The sequence below is a fragment of the Rhodamnia argentea genome, chromosome 5 (genome assembly GCF_020921035.1).
Source record: "Rhodamnia argentea isolate NSW1041297 chromosome 5, ASM2092103v1, whole genome shotgun sequence".
NCBI lineage: Eukaryota > Viridiplantae > Streptophyta > Magnoliopsida > Myrtales > Myrtaceae > Rhodamnia > Rhodamnia argentea.
In genome coordinates this window covers 3,924,329-3,945,253 of record NC_063154.1, presented here as the reverse complement: position 1 = coordinate 3,945,253, position 20,925 = coordinate 3,924,329, and the positions used below count along the sequence as shown (strand labels likewise).

Sequence of the window (20,925 nt, the reverse complement as noted above, 5' to 3'; positions counted from 1 at the left end):
AGCTGGAATAAGATTAAGACTTTTTTTGTAATTTTTCCATAACCGGGTTGGGATCGAGGAGGAAACCAGGAAGACGACCTTTTCCATAGGATAAAATCAAGGGATCGCGAACTCTTACGGTACGTAAAAGCGAAACATACATATATAATTAGCCTCAACAAACTCCAATGGAATCTTATGTACTTAATTTTTTTGATAAGATGTTAATTAAACGCACCTGTAACCCTAGGATGAATTATAACAACTGGTACAACTTCTCTATCTGTTACATTATGATAGACATGTTGGATTCGTGCACACGTGCACACGCGTACAGATTTTCAGACATGTTAGAAAAAGTCAATGGCTCGATCCAAAATTCATGGAAAAAAAACAAAATGGCGGGAAACGAAACAAGGTGGTCCTTTCCCATGCAGAGTCCCAACTCCAAGTCCTCAAACGGAAGAGCCTTTAGAAGTAATGATCCCAATGTCTGCACTTAAAAGAACCCATTAACTCGTTAAGGGAGTTCGATCGCCAAGCGTTCAAGTTTCTGTTTCTTCATAATGGAAATGCTTCTATTGTTTGTTCTTGTTTGTTGAGTCATTCTTTGATGAACAATCCCTACGAGTCAAACTCAATAGAATTCGATCTTTGTTTTCTTCATTTTTGGAATTTTTGCGCTCTCCGGGGGGGTGGTCATGGATCTGTTCATGGGTGAGCTAAACGGCAGGCTCAGAGTTTCAGTCGCAGATTCAACCATGATGTGGATTGTGCACGAGGCGATGCACAAGGCCCACGAGAAGGTCAAGGCGAAGGGCGTGATCTCCCGCCTCAACGAGATATCCAAGTTCTACGAGCTCGCCGTGATTCAACTGGAAGGGTGCTTGCGGTTTGTCCAGGAAGAGGCAGATTCCGGCGCTCTCGAGACCCCTCACCAGGATCTGCTCACCGACTTAGCCGAGATCAGGAACCATCTCCAGGGCCGCCTCGTTGAGTCGGAGATGGCGATCTTGGAGAAGGACGCGGAGTTGGCAGAGAGGCTGGAGAGCGAGATCAGGCTCAGACACGCGCTGCACATGAAGGAGATGGAGCTGGCTTCTTTGAGGAGTGAAGCGGAGCTTCAAAGGGGATCGAGGATCGGGGGTGCTGAGGACTCGAGTTCAGGCAATGTTTGGGGTAGCGGTGGAGAAGAGAGCAGAGGAGGTGAGTTTTGTGAGCTGAAGATTTCTGTGGATCAACAAGTGTGGAACATCAAGCAGAAACTCGATTCTGATTACAATAATCAAGTGGTCGATGAAGCGAAAGAACGTACACATAGGAGTTCTAGTAACACGATGATCGAGCGAATGGGGTCCGACATCGACACCCTGAAAGAGACTCTGGATCTTGCTTTTGGGAAGATGCAGATCGCCATTTCCTCCTCGGAGATGGGGCCAATGGAGCAAGAATGGAGGTGGGGCATCGAGAAGGATATCAACATCGTGTTGATAAAAGAGTTCATCAGGGGTATTCAGGAACATTGCGAGTTGGCGGACTCGAGAAGGGTTGCAAAGCGAGCCCCAAGTACGGTTTTTGGAGAGGATTGGTCTGGTCTTATGCACGAAATTGCACTGCTACGCTATGAACTCGGGTCTTTGATCAGCCAAAGTGATGTCAACTTTGTTGGGGAGGCAAGAGGCGGCGAGCCATTATTTACCAAGACAAAGTCCGAAAGCAGCATCCCAAAAGAAGCAACGGAATTACTAGGCAATGCTCCATCGAAGATTGGAAATGAAGGCTGCGAGAGGAAGCAGCGACAGGGATATGATGGAGAAGACGAGGAGAGCCACCTAGTTGCGCGGATGATAAAGAGTCACGAGTCGATTATTCAACAAAGGAGAGAGGAGCTGAATTGGCTCAAGAGCGACATTTTTCTCAGAAAGGGGTGTTCTTCTAATTGGAAAGAGAAGGATCCTAGTGGATCAAACAGAAGGATCGAAGAAGTGATCTGGAGGTTGGACGAAATCCTGAAGCGAAATTCGAAGCTAAGCGAAAGAATTAGTGGCTACTGTGGAGGTGCTTGCGAGGAGGAAAATTACCAGGAAACTATGTCTGACAAAGTGGAGACATATGCGGATAGTCAGGGAACTGGTGCTCGTGCAGGATTAGTTAAACAAGGGGACAGAAGTCGAGTTCCATGTGAGGCAGATTCGATGAGAAGCGATGAAATAAGGAGTGTCAGAGAAGAAAAGGAGCTGATAGATTTGCAGAGCATTTTAGTGGATGAGATCTACATCACACTGCTGAAGAGTATGCAAAATGAATGCCATGCCGAGTTATTTGATTATGAGTTAGATTTTCTGATAAGGCAAGGCATACTCTGTGATCTAGTGAAGGAAGCGACTCTAGAGCAGAGCGAAGAAATAGCTAGGAACAAGATTGAGTCCTGGGTCAGGGAAGAGCTGTATTCCACATTTCTCCTCGAATCGACGAAATATCAGAGATGTGCTTATTGCTTGAAGATGGCAATTTATGATGATCGGGATGTCAGAGATAAGGTTATGTTCCCCGGAAATCCTGCTACTCCCATTCCTGGGAATTATAATTTGCAAGACCAGATGAATGATGTCGTGCATGCGGTTGTCCTACGTGAAATCCTAAAGGAACGGCATGACGCTGTCGAAGATTTTGTAAACGAGATCCTTGTCACAGAAGAAATTGGTCATATTGTCTCCGGCGAGATAATTAAAGATATGGTTGAAGGGGCTAATTCCAGATCGAATCGACATGGAGAGTTATATCGTATAGAAGATGGATTATATGAAACTGCTGATCAAAGCGCTGAATATTCCAGTTTAGAATGCGCATTGAAGGAAAATGTATTCATGGTTTTCCTAAGAGAGACCACCAAGGAATGGAGAGAAAAGATAGATGCTTGTGTCATTGAGAGAAGTATTTCTGAAAAAGAGATGCATCAGTTTGTCGTCGCTCAGTCTTTGAGACACGCTTGTGATCACTCCAGACAAGCTGAATCGCAGAAAAGAGTTACTGTTGTAAGCCCGGAAGGTTTGGATGTAGATGAGGAATTCGCGACCACTACGAGTACTCATTTCGAGAAACAAAACGAGATCAATATTCCCCAAGAGTCGTCAATCAATGAGGAAAATGGTTTTGCTCCTGAGAGAGTTCAAAGAGTACTAAACGACTCGGAATATAGTTTTCGAGCAGAAGGCAGGGGCATTCAGGAGGCTCAGGTTCAGGAGACTTTAAACATGGGCACCGTCAATGATCAAAAGCCTTCCATGGTCGAACCAAAAGAAACTGGTTCTATGCAGTTTGTTCCCTCACATTTGGTATCTCAACCTCTCCAGGACTTTTCAGAAGCAATATCAGATCTGCAGCGAAAATCGCACGATCGTCTAGGGAAGAATATCAAGAGGTACTTCATCCAGTTTAATTCACATTGTACTGCACTGCTTGTGATATTAATCGTATTCGCCTGTTCAAGCCCTTTTTCCAGAGAAAATGAGCCTTGCTTATTATGCTTAAGAAGTAACACCGAATTTTGATCTGACAATCTGTGACGGATTCAGGGAAGAATATGTTCATCCTAGTTCCCAGGAATAATCACATTTGGATGCATATACCCTCTCCTTGTTCAAAGTCGCTAGCAGGACAACACGAAGCCTATTTCCTTGGATAACACGGGATTACAAAAGAATGCTTGAACTTCTCTCGAGCGAAATCATGTATGTTCTTCTTTACAGGCTACACGACATGAAGAGCCAATTACATGCCTCATTTGAGCTAGTTGACTCGCTCAGGAGAAGAGAAATGCTTTACAGGAAAGCCTTCATCAGGAGATGCCAGAATCTTCAGAAGGCCGAGACCGAGGTTGTTTGAAATTCTCGTTTCTCTTCAGTTCTACCATGTTACCATTGTAGATTCAGCCTCCCATAAGGTGGATTAGTTTCCTTCCACTTCCAGATTTGACATAGGGCTTCGATATCCTGTTCATATTTAAGCTTGTCTCTGGATTCCCATCGTGCAGGTGGATTTACTGGGCGACCAAGTGGAAGCGCTTCTTGAATTGCTCGAGATGATATATGCAAAGCTTCGCCAATCCCCTGTTTTCGAGAAGCATTTCGAGGTAACAGAGTGTGTAAAACTTGTTCACTTCAGGGAGGAGGCGTGACAGAGGAAGTCATTTTCCCGAATTAAGCTCAATTGAATACGCTTAAATCTGTTGTGCGAGACATAAACTTCAACTGGCCTACCCTGGTGATGATTTTAACGTTCGAGGGATAATTTTGATGATTCGCCATTCGCCTCTCATGCATTTGCAGATCTCTGAAATTCTTGGGCTGATCAAGAAAGAACTGATAAACCGGAACGATCAAAGCGCCTAAAAGTTGCTCGAGGGGATCACTTAGGATCACTCTTTTCTTAAGCATCCTTGGAAACGGCAATGGGAAATCGATTTAAGGTAGTTCTGACGATTCACGTCGGTGTCTATCGACTATGTTTCTGTTCGTGTTGATTCGTGTTAACGTTAAAAATTGCAACTTTACTTTAACCAGTCAGATAGTTGAATTCCAATGACGACGGCCTGGGGACGCCTTTGGGGGGGTCCCACTCCCCAGATATTTGGAGCTCCTCCTGCATTTTTTCCTCCGGCCACGGCCATTCAACTCCAATCTCTCTCTCTCTCTCTCTCTCTCTCATGGCCACAACAGTACGATTCATGCCTCTCTCTTCTTGTACAGTCCATTCCAGCGAGCAAGCGAACTCGTACACTGTCTTTCTTCTTCCCTGGCCGGCTCGTCGGAGGAGGAGGAACAAGAAATCGTCCGGTGGCGCAACAGCTCTTTGCCACTCGTCTTCCTGTTCCCACCATTTGACGAAGCAGAGGATAAATCGCTTCCACCACACGAAGAAGGACCACGACCCGCCATGGCTGCGCGCAAAACCCGCTCGCGCGAAGCAGAAGAGCGAAGCTGTGGAGGTTGCAGAAGAAGGGTCCAAGAAGAAGGGAACGATGGCTGGTGCTATTGCCCTGATCGTCGGTACTAGCATCGGCTCAGGAATACTCGCACTCCCTAAGAAGGCTTCCTCTGCTGTAAATCCTCTCGTTGCTAATTCATTACTCTCTTTTTAAATGGACAACTTTTGTCGTTGACGTGATCCCTGGGTTTGATTACAGATCGTAGAAATTTTTGTTCTTCTTGTGGCCTTCTAGTTGTTCGGTCTGTTCTCAGCTGTCATTGTGGTGGATTGAGGATTTGGCGCTTGAAATGGACTGGTGATGCCTCTTCTTATGGTTGATGGTGAATTTTCCCCGGAGAAGAAGTGTTTGCCCATTTCTTCGTTTTGATTCTCGTTTTAGAAAGAGTTTGATGGTCAGTCGGCCGAATTGCTGATTGACCTGTATGTAATAGTAGAACAGGCAAGTTGAGCTCGGTTGGGAAAGATCTTGGAGCTAAATTGAAGTAGTTGAGTTTACTTCTCGAGTATTTAACAATATGCTCTTTATATGTTCTAGGGCCTGTTTCCAAGTTCGATATGTATGATCTTGTGTTGGGCGTTTCTCTTGGTCGAAGCGCTTTTGCTGGTGGAGATCAATGTGAATATGCGGAAGAGAAAGAAGAAGATAGAGAAAGGAGGAGAGGATGAGTTGGAGGTCATCTCTATCAGGACAATGGCTCAGGAGACATTAGGAAAGTGGGGAGGCGGTTTCACGACTGTCACTTATGTGTTTCTGGGCTACACCTCCATGATCGCATATTGTTCCAAGTCTGGCGAGATCCTTTTCCATCTTCTAAATCTTCCAGCTTCATTTGCGGGCTTCTTCTTCACCGCGCTCTTTGCATTGCTCATATCAGTAGGAGGAACTCCAGCCACTGATAAAGTGAACCAGTGGCTCACTGCTTCCATGATAGGTAATAATGTGCAGAAGCTTTTGCGATATGATACCTCTAGCTGAGTTCTACCCAGTAATTAGGTCACGACATGCCATATGAGCAATCACTTATGCATACATGTAGAAGGTGGCTACTGAAAACGCCCTCGATTTTTTTTCCAACATGTCAAGTGATAATGAATAGAGAACATCTCAATTTAGTTTCTTTCAGCATTTTGTGTTTTGGACCCTGTAAACTTTCCCTGCATGTACACACATTGATGTCCATCCGATTTATCAGGTTTGTTGGTGGCCATTGAGGTGCTTGCGGTTGTGCTCGGTGGATGGTCGGGTTTTGGGGGAAGTGGAGACTGGGAAAAGGTTCCAGCGACAATCCCCGTGATGATCTTTTCTCTGGTTTATCACGACGCAGCACCTGGTAAAGATGATACTGAAAATTATTACAGATTTCTGGAGAAAAAAGGGCAAGCTGTCGAATTGATTAACACTCATTTGCTGCAGTAATCTGTGCTTATCTTGGAGGCGATCTGAAGCGTATAAGGAACTCCGTTTTGCTTGGTAGTACTATCCCATTGCTTGCTTTGCTAATATGGGATGCCATTGCACTCGCTCTCTTGAACGATGCAAATCGAGTTTCTGATCCTCTCGATTTGCTGCTGAGGTAACTCTGCCTTGGCCTTGGATCGCCTCCAGATCGGAAAATCCTTTTATGGCCAATATTTCCTAATCTTGAAGTAGCTTTTGTATTTGAGAGGTTTGCAACAAGTGATTGCGTAGTCCACAGGTTTAGCTTGACATTAAATGCAAACAAAAGATTCTTAACTCTTTAACCAAAGTTATGTTGTACCTTACGCCCGAATAGCTTAGATGATATATTTCATGTTTCGCACATCCATCAAATCTACTCTAATCAAGTCTGTTGCACCTGGTTCAGCGTAAGATGGAGTGGGGTCCCGTTGATGGTGGAGGCTTTTTCGCTACTAGCCATTGGAACGTCCCTAATAGGTACTCTTCTGGGATTCTCAGAGTTCTTCAAGGAGCAACTCACAAACTACGAGCTGCAGTCTCCTTCAGTACAGATTTTGCAGGTAATGGAGGTAGCAATCGACATCATTTGTGTAGTTTTCAAATTATCTAATGCAGAAATGACAGCAATACCCTTGATTTACTTAGCTTGCTTTCTTTGCTCTTAAAGGAACCAAAGGAGGTCTTTGGGGTGAGAAAGTGGTGGGACAGAAAGAGAATTAGCTTTGCGTCGGTAGCGATGGTCGTTGCTCCGTCTATACTGGTGTCGACGACAGTTCCGGATGCATTTTCAGCAGCCACAGATATTGCTGTAAGTGGGATGAAAGATTGAAAGCACGAGAAACTTTTAAGAGGGTAAAAGATGGCTGTGGAGAGAAAGTTACAGTTTCAGTTTGGGCAATCCCACATGCAAAGCTTGAGCCTTTGCTTTTACTAAATCCTCCATCTGTGATGTGGTGCAGGGAGGGTACTGTATGACGATGCTATACGGCGTTCTACCACCGGCGATGGCTTGGGCTATGCACCGTTCAGAAGAATGCGACGACACCCAAAAGGGTGGACTATCAAGAGCAAAGCCTGCACTCGTTGGAGTCGGTCTTTTTGCTTGCGGAATCGTGATGGAGCAAGTTCTTCAGGACCTGTTAGCAATTATACACCAATAGCAGGACACACGAGAAGCCCCACAGACGAAGTTAATCCTAGAAACTACAGTAGATCATCATCGACATCCTCGCCTCTTTTTAAGTTCATTCTCCCGGAGGCAAGTTAGATGACCTGTTGGTCGATAAATTGTCCATCGAAAAAGAAGAATCCGAGTTGAGAGACGCAGATCGCAGGGGGCGGCGAATCTGAGTAGCAGCAGCTCAGATTCGCCTCAATGTCAATGAATAATTTTCTGCAGCGAGCATGCAGTTGAGACATACGAGTCTAGCTTTGATTGTATACGATGTTCAACAGATGATGATGTGGCTGAAGCACCTAACCAAAACCCATGTTAATGTTGATGTTTTCTTTCCAATTGTTTCTTTCACGTCGAGAAAAGAAAACCCACTTGTTTAAGTAACCCCCAGACCATGAACTGACGAATATTCCTTAAGAATGAATTAGCTAATTAATGTTAACACTAGTAGATGAGGCTACCACAAGCTCCCTTAATTTTATGGTATGTGAACATCAAATCCGACATGGTAAAATGTTGTGGTTCTCGACTGAAGACCCAATGACCCTCTAATCTCATCAGACGAGGCCCAGTCGACTCGCTTTGTTGGGACCATCCATGGAATGGAAAAACAGGCCGACATCACGAATTTGGCCTCCGTTTTGTGATTTCGAATCGCGGGCCTCGCCTACGCACCGGCCGCAGTTCATGTGCTCGGCTACTTTTTCATATCACGCCGGGCATACTAAGTAAACGTGACCGGACGATAATTGAGCGCGAGGTAGATCGACCGACTCATCGAAAGATGGGTAACCTTGAAATCGCTGCGGACATTGTTATCGTTTGGGGGGGCACGAGAGATTAAAATGAAACTTAGGTGACAAGTCGCGGTGACCGAATCTTTGGAATACGGATTGCTCCTCCTTATGGTCCTTTGTGCGAAAAAAAGAATACTAATTGTTCGTGTTTTGGATGTATTTGTTAGAAACGAAACCAAAGATTGGTGACCCGTGTGAATGGTCCTTGTTAGCCACAAAATCACCAGATTGGTGAGCATGATTTTATGGTAGAACCTGAAACGTAGAACCAAACATGTGCGAAACCTATCCAATTCCAAGTTCCAAAACATGCAGAGTAGGTTCCAAATTCCATAAATTAAAAATTCCGTTCCGACGGATAATTTCCAGGTTCTAAGTAGATGGAACTTGAACCTAGAACTCTGAAATGAGTTTTTGCATTTTTCTTGGTATATGTATTTGCATGATCATGGTGCCATTATTCCATAGCGTCAAATGATGAGTGTGTAATATAGATCTATTAATTTGAAAGGACGATATTTATGACTAAGACTTTTACTTTGTTAATATTTCATGTTTATTCGTATGCTTAAATATGAGTTGTAGTAAGTGGATTGTAACTACAAGTGATGGTCATTAAAGATAACAATTCGTAATTATTTAATTAAGAATACATGTGAAACTTGGTAAACCTTATAATTGACCCTAGAATCCGTGGCAAGATAATTTTCAAGTTCCAAGTATGCGGGGTAGTTTATATGTTTCGAAAAATGAGAAACTTATTTCGACGAGTAGTTTACAAGTTTCGAGTGGAACATGTATGTAACCCGAAACCGCTCACCCCTATAATCTACCCTTCAATTCAAGAAATATCTAAATATACATTTAATTGATAACGAAAATTAATTAATTATTTCAATATAATATTTTCTACATATCAAAGTTAATTTCACATAACTCCAAGACTCGAGTCAAATTACCATAATTTTTGGTCTGGTCATCATGTGTAAAAAAGACAATAAACAAAGTCAACTCCTCGAGTTGGGCGTCCACCGTGTCCACACTTTCCCTCTGAATTTTTTAGCTAATATAATAACAAAACTTAAAATAAAGCGTCCATTTCACAATTACTCTAAACTAACTTTTATCTCATAGAAATCTTAAATTAGTGCATTTGTCTCATATTTATTTCGAATCGGTTCACTTGTGACAAATATAAAAATTAATTCAAGAAAGGGTGCACTGTTGTGGATTTTTTGTGACACAAAAATTAATTTGGAGTTAATGCGACATGAACATTTCAATTAGGAAGCATGGGTACTCTCCGTGGGTCTTGTGTCGGATATCGACATGCGTCCGACACTCTCCAACACATGTTCAACGTTCTAGACATGCCAACGATATGGGAATTCAACGTCCCCACATGCCATTTCAACATACACATGGTCAATTTTAAATATTTTCAATAAAATCAGGGGTCAAAATGTAAATCTATAAACACACACACACACTTAAGTCATATATCCATCCATCCAAAATTAATAAATTCAACCGGTCCCAAAAAAACATAATCATGAATCCCTAACGGAAGAAGAAAAGAAGAAACTCATCGCCAAATTATCATGTTTATATGAAATTATGCATTTAATATGCAATATGTCCTAACGTGTCAGAATTCTCTATTTTTTTAGAAATAACGCGTTAGCGTATCGTGTCGATTTCGATATTGGTGCTACTTAGCATATCAATTTGAGGTTATTTAGAGAATTAACCCTTTTTTTTTTGTTTTTCCTTTTTGGGTATTTCAAAAATGAAAAATTCCCATGCATTTGCCAATTAACCAGAAAAGGAATTTGGATCCGGAAAAGGAAAAACCAGAAAAGGGCAAATTACTATTCTAACTCAATAAATATGTACGAAGATCAAGACTATTGGAGCTACCTGTCGAAATAACATCGCGAAGGCCCGACAAGAACACATTTACTTTTTCACTTTCACTTTCACCTGACCGGGCCCCCCCCCCACCTGGGCAAAAGTGGTAATTTCCAGTCACCAACGACCGACCAAAAATCTCACTGTTCCAGCTCATCATCTCCCGCCATTTTGACCACGACTGTACTCGTCAGCACGTCCAGATGGGTCCCACCCCCCGTAACGGCGAATTAGTCCGAAATGATTTTTAATGAAGAAAATCTCTGGGCAAAATCGTCAAACCGCAATACGCCTCTCTCGTGTACGTGCAAGTAGGCAACAGTTCCTGGTCCTCAATCTAGAGAGGGTGGGGTCTCCAGCCTTTCGCCTAATCTGGGGCCCCCACGCGGACGAGAGAGAAAAGGAACAGTTGACGAATTCACCCCAATCTCGACCGTCAATCGCGAAACGGAGCGCCGTGGGGGACTTGGACTGGAGGGGAGGTACCAACCCAATCAGGGCCGTTGGATCCGGCGACGGAAAAGGATGATATTTGCCGTCGCACCACGCAGCCTTAAACCCGGGTTAGGATGATATTTGCCGTCGTTCCAATCTTGTTTGTCGAGTTCAGACTGGCGTCGCTTCGCAATATAAAACCAGACACGCAGATAGAGAGAGAGGAGACAAGCTCTGCAACTGCTGCGGTCCTTTGGCTTCGGTTTGTCTCGTTATACCTGCTCGATGTTTGTGTTGAGAGCTCTTCATCTCTTCTGAGTTGAATGCATCGTCGTCTTCGTCTCCGTCCACCTACGCACGCAGCCGGGGAGAGAGGACTGACGGGTGGTGTCGTTCCTTCATTTCTCTTCCTCGCGACGAACGGATTGATCGGAAGCCGGCTTTGAGCCGGTCGTTCGGAGGGATTTCGTCGGGGGTGGGTTTTCGAATGGTGGAGAGATTTTGTGGACCAGCGATAAAGAAACTGTGAAACCGAGGCGTTCCGATGGCAAGCAATAACAATAACTCATCGGAGATGCCAGAAGAGCCGAGCATCGACACCGACAAGCTCAGCTACGAGATCTTCTCAATCCTCGAGAGCAAGTTCCTCTTCGGCTACGACGACCCCAAGCTGTGGGTCCCCAAACAAATCGACCCGAAACCCGCCGCCGACGCAGCGGCCGACAACAACAACCCCTCCTCCATCAAGAACCAGCGAGGCAAAATCTGCATCCTCGCCGTCGACGCAGGCGGCATGCGGGGCATCCTCCCCGGCAAAGCCCTCGCCTATCTGGAGCACGCCCTCAAGTCGAAGTCCGGCAACCCGGACGCCAGCATCGCCGACTACTTCGACGTCGCCGCGGGCACCGGCGTCGGCGGCATATTCACCGCCATGCTCTTCGCCACAAAGGACCACAGCCGCCCGCTTTTCCGCGCAGACGACACGTGGAAGTTCCTCGCCGACCACGGCCGGAAGTTCTACCGCTCGCATCCCGTCTCCGGCTCGGGCGGGTTCCTGCGGAGGCTCCTGCGGGGGCGCTCCGCTGGCTCCACGTCGTCGGCGACGGCCGCGCTGGAGAGGCTTGTGAGGGAGTCCTTCAGCGACGGGGCGGGGAGGGAGCTGACGCTGAGGGACACGCTGAAGCCGGTCCTGGTGCCGTGCTACGACCTGACGAGCTCAGCACCGCTCCTGTTCTCGCGCGCCGACGCGCTGGAGACGGACGGGTTCGACTTCCGGCTCTGGGAGGTGTGCCGCGCCACGTCGGCGGAGCCTGGGGTTCTGGAGCCGGTGCAGATGCGGTCGCTGGACGGGCGGACGCGGTGCGTGGCGGTGGGAGGGGGCCTGGCGATGAGCAACCCGGCGGCGGCGGCGATCACGCACGTGCTGCACAACAAGCAGGAGTTCCCGTTCGTGCGAGGGATGGAGGACCTGCTGGTCCTGTCGCTAGGGACGGGGCAGCTCCTGGAGGTGAGCTACGAGTACGACCAGGTCAAGGCCTGGAAGGCCCGGGACTGGGCCCGTCCCGTGGCCCGGATATCGGGCGACGGGTCGGCGGACCTGGTCGACCACGCGGTGGCCATGGCATTCAGCCAGTGCAGGAGCGGCAGCAATTACGTGCGGATTCAGGTACGCCTTCCTCCGCCATCCCTCTCGAGGTTCTGCTATTTTTTTCTTTCTTTTTCTTATCTCCCGTCATTGCGGGCTTTTGGCGGCGAGCGTACTGCTTCGGAACGTGGCTTTCTTTTGCCGTTTCTGGTGCACGAGACAGTGTTGGCCAGGCTGGTATGGGGATGATGATACAGGGCAGGGCGACTTTTTGTCTTTTGCTCGCTTTGATTATTCACACTACTTGCTCGCAGGACGTTTGGAAATTGGGTTTGGTTTGAGAGACCTGAGAAAGTTTGCTCTTTTAGCGTTTCTAGTGCGTTACGTTGGACTGCAATTTGCGTGGCTAAGCTAGCTAGATAGCTTCCCCATTTTTCAATAAATGTTGAAGAGACCCTTCATTGATGGCTGTGCGAGACCTTGAGCTCTGCTTCCGTTACTCTCCCATGGCTTCTCTCCAGTCAATTCATTTGCCCCCAAGTGTCATCAGATTCGTCCAGGCGAACGTTTCGCCGTACCCGGGCTGGAGCATACTGAGCTGATTAACCTAATTCATCGTCCGATGCTGAATTTCATTTTTGCAGCCGGCATTTGTCTAAACGTCTACGCGTTCCTTGACTCAGATGACTTGTTTCTGCCAGATTGGCGGAATAACATTCTTTCCGGGGTATATTCTTTCCTTTGTATTCATTTAATTCAAGCCAGTAGAGGTGGTCCTCACGTCCTCCTATGTGGAGTCAGATGCTCCCAGTTTCTAGATAGGCCGAAAAGAGAACTACCCTTTCCAGAACTAGCTCGCCTCTGTTAAATGAGAGGGCCAAGAGACTAAATTTATGTACTGTCAAAGTGCTGAGAGGATGCTTTTGATTCTCCTATTTTCGTGCTATCTGCTCGTGGAGGCACCTCAAATCCAGTTAAGAGGAAGCGGAGCTTGCCCTTTAAGTTGCATATGCGGTACTTTCTTTTGATTCTGCAAAGTGTAGCGGGCCTTTCTGTGATAATGGTAATTGTTTTCAGGTCCTTCCTCATCTTTTTCTTAGGCACAAGCACATCACCATCTGCTGTAGGGGCCCTGTGGCAAAGCGTCCCATTAGAAGGAAGGCTACTGCAATCATGGAGTGGCATTTTCGGTTCATGTCGATCTTAGGTGTCTTGTCGAAGGTTATTGTAGAAATTAATCTGAGAAATGAAAATACTGAATCCGTGGGGTATCTTGCTTTTTCATTATAGTGGTTGATACTCATCGATTGATTATACAAGAAACCTTTTGAATTACCAACTTACTTCACCAAGCCTCGGGAGAGAGATTGTTGCTAGGAAATGGTTTTATTTAAATTCCATTAATCGGTGTTGTGCAAAATCGATGCTCCCGCTGAGCGGTAGAAAAAAAATGTTACAAGTTTATGTTGCTTGTAAATGCAATTAGTTTAGTTCCATAGATATATCACGAGTCTATGTTAAAGTTTTTTGCCTTAGAGGCATTCGTTCTGCTGATTAATTTGTTTACTGGAAACTTATCATGCATTGAAAAGTGTTTTGCTTAGTAGGCTCGATTCTGATCAGAGTCATAATTGTGTTTTTCAGGCAAATGGGTCCAGCATTGGTCGTTGTGGACCGAATGTGGATACAGACTGGAGTCCTAACAATGTAAAGATGCTGATAGGGATAGCAGAGGAAATGCTCAAGCAGAAGCACGTTGAATCGGTGCTATTTGGTGGCAAGAGGATCTCAGAACAGAGTAACTTCGAGAAGCTCGACTGGTTCGCCGGAGAGCTTGTGCAGGAGCACCAGAGGAGGAGTTGCCGAATTGCTCCCACTGTTGCTTTCAAGCAAGCTGTTCCTAAACCCACCTAAACTTAGAACCTCGGACCGGCTTAGCACGAGAAGGTAAGCTTTCCTTTTCCAAGCAATGGCAAAAGTAACTGTCTATCGACTAGGTGTCTTGGCAGGTCCTAATCACTCCAAGTTGGTGTGCATGGGTTGGTAAACGTTTTCTGGATGCTCTAAGTGCATGAAAATCCACTCTTTCGCCTATCAATCTCCTAATGAACGTGAGCTCATTGTGCTTTCATTCCTCTGACTTGGAGAGAGGTTTGATCGAACGTGAATTCAGTCAAAGCAGCTTCTTCACACAGATGAACTGACAAAGACATATGCCCAAAAGCTGAAGTCGCTCGTTCCTCCATCGAACTAGATAGCGACCAAGATTTTCCCCATGTTAGAAAAACATTTTAAGGTGGGTGTGCTATTGTGTCCGAGACTAATGAGAGGTTTTGGTACGGTTTCTAAAATATGGGAAGTAGGTTTGAGCCCTTGTCAGCTTCTGTCCTCTGTTCTTGTCATTTTGCTTTGGTGGGATTCAAGAAAAGATCAAACCCTATAACAACCGGTGGTTGTGTCACTGTTGTTCAGACGAGGGAGCTACGTAAAACTTATGCGAAGGAACGTGGGGTTTAGTCAAATTTAAAAACCCAGGAAAGAGGAAGAAAGATGGGGTCGGGAGAGACCCCTCCATTGTTCCCTTACCGACATTGATTTGTCCTGAAAGGGGCATTGTGGTCAATCTGTAATAAACTCTAACGGGCCACCGTGAGGGCAAAGTCGGGTTTTTTTTTTTTTTTTTTTTTGAATTCTTTCTCTAGGTCTGGCTTTTTGAGCATGCAGAAGCAATCACAGCTTCTTGGTATGGGGTGGGCTTCTGGGGTTTTGGAGAGAGCCTTGTTGATTTCATCAAATTACTCAGCCGAGACTAAAGGGAAGTCCCACCATGAAAAGGCCAAGTTCCCTCCCCATCTCCTTTTCGTTTTCAAAGCTTAAAGAAACTTTGGTGACCCCTAATGCAACACATGTGGCATACGTATGTCCATGCAGTCTTCTGCAACCCTACATTGACCATTCCATGTTTGATTTTATGTTGGATGGATTCAAGGAGAGATTTTTTGAAATGCTAGTCAATTTCGGCGCTTTTCGTGAACTTTTTCCGACCTACTTATTTCCATTTTCGATGAAGGGAGAAACCCCATTAATTGGATAAATCAATGGATCATGAAAACACCCTACAGCGCGGTTAAAATCCGGGTGGGTAACCAATCTCTTCATTTTTCTTTGAATGGAGCTTTACCTTTTAAAACTTGTGCTCTTTTTCTTTGAAAGATTTGCCTTTGCTTGCCTGAGTGGCCTCTGATCCATTCTCTTCCTAAAACAAGTTTAGTATTAAACCTCGGATCGTGAACTTATGTTTAATTTCTGGGTCAAGAAAATGCTCTAGAGAGGGCAAAAATAATGTCAAAGTGTCGGTGCACTTCCAACCCAAAAGTGTACCAAGAAATGTTTCTGGGGGGACCTGAGTCCTTGAGGGGGGGGGGACACAGAGAAAGAGAAATGTGACTTCTGTTTTTGGTCCCAAAAGAAGAGAAAGCGGAATCCTCAAGTTTGAAAAACCTTTGGTGAATGTTTGGCTCTGTTCCAGAGCCCTGTGTATCTGTGCAGGCCCTGTGCTTTTACTTTGCCGCTCCACCAGATGTCAAGGCTTGATACAACTTCGATTTGGGGTGCTTGTTGGGTTGCTCTTTTCTTGCAACAGTGGCCTGAAAGAGACGCTCAAGAAACAATTTTTTTTCTTTTGGTTCTTGCTGATACGCAGGTTGCAGCAAAAGAGGCCAAAAGAGAGGAGAATCTAAGAGGAAAGGAACACAAGCTACACGGTCATCAAGCTTCTACTTTTCAAAGGGGAAGGAATTGAGAATGAGGAAAAAACAAAAAGAGGACAAAATTGAGTGTGACCAAAATTTCAATTTGGGGGTTGGGAAGATCTTTAGCGGGATACTTTGTCGTCCATAGGACCGGCAGTGTGGTGTCCCCTTTGTAGCTTTTTCTACGATAGCAAGTAAAAACCAAAGTCCAAAGAAGAGCTTCTTCTCTCTTTCTCTCTCTCTCTCTCTCTCTCTCTGACTTTTTTATCTTTTTTTTCCTTTTTGGTATCACCTGTGAATCTTCCTTTTTCTTCTCAGTTTGAATCTTGGAGGGCAATGTTGCTTTCTGTGTTTTCATCATCATCCAATGCCAGGACTCTCAAGAGGGGCCTTTGATGGGGGCTTGTGACTGCTTTTAGATGGTCTTGGGCTTTGTTTTCTTTCTAGTTACTTTTGATTTCTTGGGCTTTTTTTTTTTGTTCTTTCTCTTTTGTTGAATTTGTAAGGAAGTCGTGGGAAATGGCAGTTGAGCTTGGCTACCATCTTCTTTTTCACAGCAGCCAGAGACAATGTCCTCGCGCCCCGCCCCCCCCACACAAGATTTGGAATCAGGCCTCTGGTGCTGGACACTTTCGTATGAGCTTGAAATGAAGATGAAAATCTGTGTCAAAATCTCTCTCTGGTATTGGATTTTCCTATTCAAAGTCATTTGTGATAATCCATTTTTTCTTCCTGCTTTTCTGTGGAATGTTTGTGTGTGTGTGTGAAATGAAGTGTGTTTGTTTTCGCTTTACACGCAATTCGTCTTTTAATCGGCGCTCTTGTTGACCCCATGACCAATTTATTATACGGCAGTCGCGCCTATTGACGCGTTATTTAGACTCCATTTATGTCATGAAAAATGACTAATTTGGATAATATACTTATTTTTTTTAATAAATAATTGTTTGTATCACTTACAAAAATATTTGAACCAAATTTTTTTTTTTTTATTGTTTGTGAAAATGTTTACACAAAAATTATTATCGCGGGTCCCCGGAAAGAAAGAGATTCCTTCCGGTGAGAGTAGTTGAGAGTAGTTCTAAAGTAGAAAGAATTTGGGTTGGTTGTTGACCGGCGAAAAGAATGGGAAAAAGAATAATTTTTATTTATCTAATTATTTCAAGCAATACAAGTGATATTTTTAAGAAAATGTGTTTTGAATCAGCTATTTTTCGCGAAACAGACATAACATTGATATAAAAACTTTGTAGATCGATCGTGTTGTATTTCCGCGGAGCCGTTTTCAAAGTGCATGATCGTCTATCCCGCCTTACTTTATCCGCCGCTTCAGGGAAAGAGCTCTGCAGTTGCTTCTGCATGGTTTGCCCCTCCACTTTGGCAGCATAATGCGTGCAAAAAGACGAGGGAAATGAGAAAATTAGAAACATATAGTTTCGACTTCAGGGTATGTCCTCCTGCTGCTTACTTTATAGGGATGATGACATAAACAGTCTTCGAACTTTGTCCTAATGTACATTATAGTTCATGAACTTTAAATTTGTTCAATATGGTCCTTGAACTTTAGCCTAATATTCAATATGATCCATGAACTTTTAGTTTGTTCAATGTGATCCTTAGACTTTTGCTACATGTTCATTGTAATCCCTAAACTATATGAAAATATTCAATATAGTCCTTCCATTAATTTAAGATCAGGGACAATAATGAATATTTTCATATAGTCTAGGGATTAAATTGAACATGTACTAAAAATTCAAAGATTATATTGAACAAGTCAAAAGTTTATGGACCAAATTGCATATTAGGTTAAAGTTCAAGGAATACATCAAATAAATTAAAAGTTCAGGAGACCACATTACATATTAAATCAAAATTTAAAGACTATTTGTGTCATTTTTCCTACTTTCTATATGCATCGCAAGACAAAAAAACTGCGCGCTCCCACAGCTACAGAAACTGGAACTTCTTGCGAGAAACCGATAAACAACTCAAAAGGCTAGAAAAACGGATGACTTCAGACATTCTTATCGCTTGCCAATATGATTAGGTTGGCACGAAGTCTTTCCAACTCGACCTATAGTCAGCTAATTTCTATCATGACCCGATTAAGATAGCATTTTCATCCTCCAGGACCAAACCGAAAAAAAAAGAAAAGAGAGGAGGTTTGTTCGAATCGTCAATCATTAAATGACCGTTTCCTAATACGAAAGTATCGAACATCTGTTACAGGCAAGCAGACCTTTTGACGAGGTGAATGACGACGCATGCCTTATGGCAGCATTTATTATCTAGCGACGACAAGAGCCTTCATTTGGATAAGGATTCGTACCCTTAAAACATGTGAGAAAATCACGGGGCTGAATCTCGGAACATTTTGCTCAGAGCCGCGGGTCCATTGCTGAATCCCGACCTAAACCGGGGCTAATTAGCACGGCGATTGAGACGATGGGACAACTAAACCCACACAAAAGCTCCGAGGAAATCACGCCGGGCGAATTGGCTTTTTCTCTTTCACAAAGGTTGCTGCCCCTAGCTACCCCTAGCATGTGGAGCCTTCTCTTTACGTGACGTGACAATAAAATCCATGCCCGGCCTCAATTCCTACTCAGTGATCCCCTGTCAAATCCGAGATTAGCTTCCCTGTTTTCATACTTTCCGCCCTAATCTCAACCCCACTCATTAGCAATTTAGCATCCCTCCTCAATCGCCCCGGCAACATAGGCCAGCTAGAATCACGCTTTGTAATTTCTACTTTCGGCCACACCACCCAAGACTTCTACTGCCTCATGCCCTAATTTTTATTTTATTTTATTTTTATAATTTTAGCTCGTACCAGTTCTAACTTTTATCTCATAAAAAATTTCTAATTTAGGGTTTGATCTCAATTCTACTGTAATTTTTTTTCTTTTGTCCCATAGAAACCCTTCATTTTAACCTCAACTTTTACCGTAAGCACTCGGGACTGCTCGCATTGCTCGTGCTTGGTCTCGGCTATCGACGAGAAACTTTGGATGGATATTTATCGGGATAGATTTGTGACTCACGTAAAAGTTTATGGCTTTTTATGAAACCGTAAAAATTTTGGGGTAAAATTGAGATAAGAACTAAAGTTTGAGGTTTTTCATAGGATAAAAGAATTTATGAAAGAATTGGGACGTGTTTTGAAATTGAGGATATTTTATGGAACAAAAAGAAGTTTGGAATAAAATTGTGACTGGACTTAAAGTTAAAGATTTTTAATTATATAAAAAGTAGAACTGAGATGAAAATTAAAGTTGGAGATTTTTTAGGGTAATAAGTGAAACTGTTATCACGTAAAAGTATCTTACCAATGCTTTAGGTTTGCAGACAAGTGCATTCATGAGAGAATTGGTGACTTTATGTCTATAAAAAAGATAATGGCTTGATAGAGATGTGCAACGTCTCTTCTCGAGTAAAAACATCCTCTACATGCCAATAGATAAGTAGAAATCCTCGGGAACAAGAAGAACGAACCAAATGTGTATGTCCTTTCAAGAGTCTCCTTTACACAAAACCGCTGTTTATTGCGTATCGCGCGTCCATGATCCCGAGAAAGGAACACGTGTATTGCGAAAAAATTATCCAAAAAGTCATAAATCTATCGCACTTTGACCAATTCAGTCCTAAAGGTTTCAATTTTACCAATTGAGCCTATCCGACCTATTTTAGTCGGAAATCGGTAATGTGGACGCCAATAGTGGATAACCGCGTTACATTTTCCTTTCTCGTGAACTCAAATTGACAGCTCGCCGTGATATTTGGCTACAATTGTGGAGATGGATTAATTTGATTTCACCCCTTAGCTGAAAAGAAGACATCGCTCATATCTTGAGATATAAAAAAAGCAAGATGAGGCCCCCCCAAAAACTCGATAGAATTCTCCAATCATGTCCACCAAAAACTGTGACTTCACGCCATCACATCAAAGCGAAATGCCCCGATTGTCGGTGGTTGGACCAGTCATGGATCATGATGATTAACCAAAACTTAATAATCGCTAAAAGTTGAACAAAACATCCCAAAGAATTAAAGCAACATGGACGCACTAATATTCCAATTTGCCTCCTCTTTCGTGGGTCTCCTCTGCTTTCTTTGTTAAAATCGAGTGATGGGGACATTCTTGGCCATTTGGTTTGGCCACCCTTAATTCCCGGGTGCTTTCTCATCTCTTATTACAAAGGTCAAGTTGGGCCGGTCTGCCATTGTTGCCCTACTCAACGTTATTCCTTCTCTCTCTTACGCAGAGTCTATACGACACGACGTTTATAGGCTAATCTGATTTAATAAGGAAAGGATCTGGTCATCTATTTTGGCATTGGCATGCATGTAAGACTTACTACTACTCTCATGCCTGATCAGCGTCTCGTTATCATCTTGTTCCTTCCTTCTCTAATCATTCGTCTATCTACTTCGAGCGATGATCTGAGTTAGAACTCATCTGAAGCGACACGGACAGTTTCTTGTAGCCAAACAAGAGATCGACAACTTTTGTTCACGTGTGTGGTTGTTGTATAATTTCGCGGTTGTATCGAGGGTCGAGCCCTTGACCCCAAGTCCAACATGTCCGATCCCCAACCCCACCAAGCAAATGTCCGATCCCGAGTCCAACATCTGGTCAAGGAACTTTAGAGCCCCAATGCTCATTTTCAATGCTAAACCAAACAGAGCCTTACTTATCACATGAATGAGTTGTTCTACAATATTAATCGTTGCTTCATGGAGTCAGGAGTCTTGAAAAGTTTTCCTAGCAAAAGAAAAGTATAACACTCTTCATTTTCTGGTGTCCATTCATCATACATGCTTGGCCTGCTTAATCAAGATTCAAGAGATGGATA

At 44.0% G+C, this 20,925-nt stretch overlaps 3 protein-coding genes across 3 annotated transcripts; all 3 read left to right on the top strand.

Moving 5' to 3' along the window:
• The first annotated feature begins 643 nt into the window (after positions 1-643).
• LOC115755026 lies at positions 644-4,435 on the top strand. Its single transcript, XM_048279013.1, has 4 exons — positions 644-3,400; positions 3,594-3,855; positions 4,013-4,111; positions 4,308-4,435. The coding sequence occupies exons 1-4, from the start codon at positions 681-683 to the stop codon at positions 4,368-4,370; spliced, it is 3,144 nt and encodes a 1,047-aa protein (XP_048134970.1). The 5' UTR covers positions 644-680; the 3' UTR covers positions 4,371-4,435.
• Positions 4,436-4,595: 160 nt separating this feature from the next.
• Positions 4,596-7,869, top strand: LOC115753419 (tyrosine-specific transport system-like). The gene is made up of 7 exons (XM_030692025.2): positions 4,596-5,080; positions 5,504-5,900; positions 6,162-6,299; positions 6,383-6,542; positions 6,816-6,969; positions 7,077-7,217; positions 7,369-7,869. The coding sequence occupies exons 1-7, from the start codon at positions 4,685-4,687 to the stop codon at positions 7,567-7,569; spliced, it is 1,587 nt and encodes a 528-aa protein (XP_030547885.2). The 5' UTR covers positions 4,596-4,684; the 3' UTR covers positions 7,570-7,869.
• A 3,105-nt stretch (positions 7,870-10,974) lies between these two features.
• Positions 10,975-16,274, top strand: LOC115753429 (patatin-like protein 6). The gene is made up of 3 exons (XM_030692037.2): positions 10,975-12,395; positions 13,959-14,261; positions 16,018-16,274. The coding sequence occupies exons 1-2, from the start codon at positions 11,274-11,276 to the stop codon at positions 14,226-14,228; spliced, it is 1,392 nt and encodes a 463-aa protein (XP_030547897.2). The 5' UTR covers positions 10,975-11,273; the 3' UTR covers positions 14,229-14,261; positions 16,018-16,274.
• Positions 16,275-20,925: the final 4,651 nt, after the last annotated feature.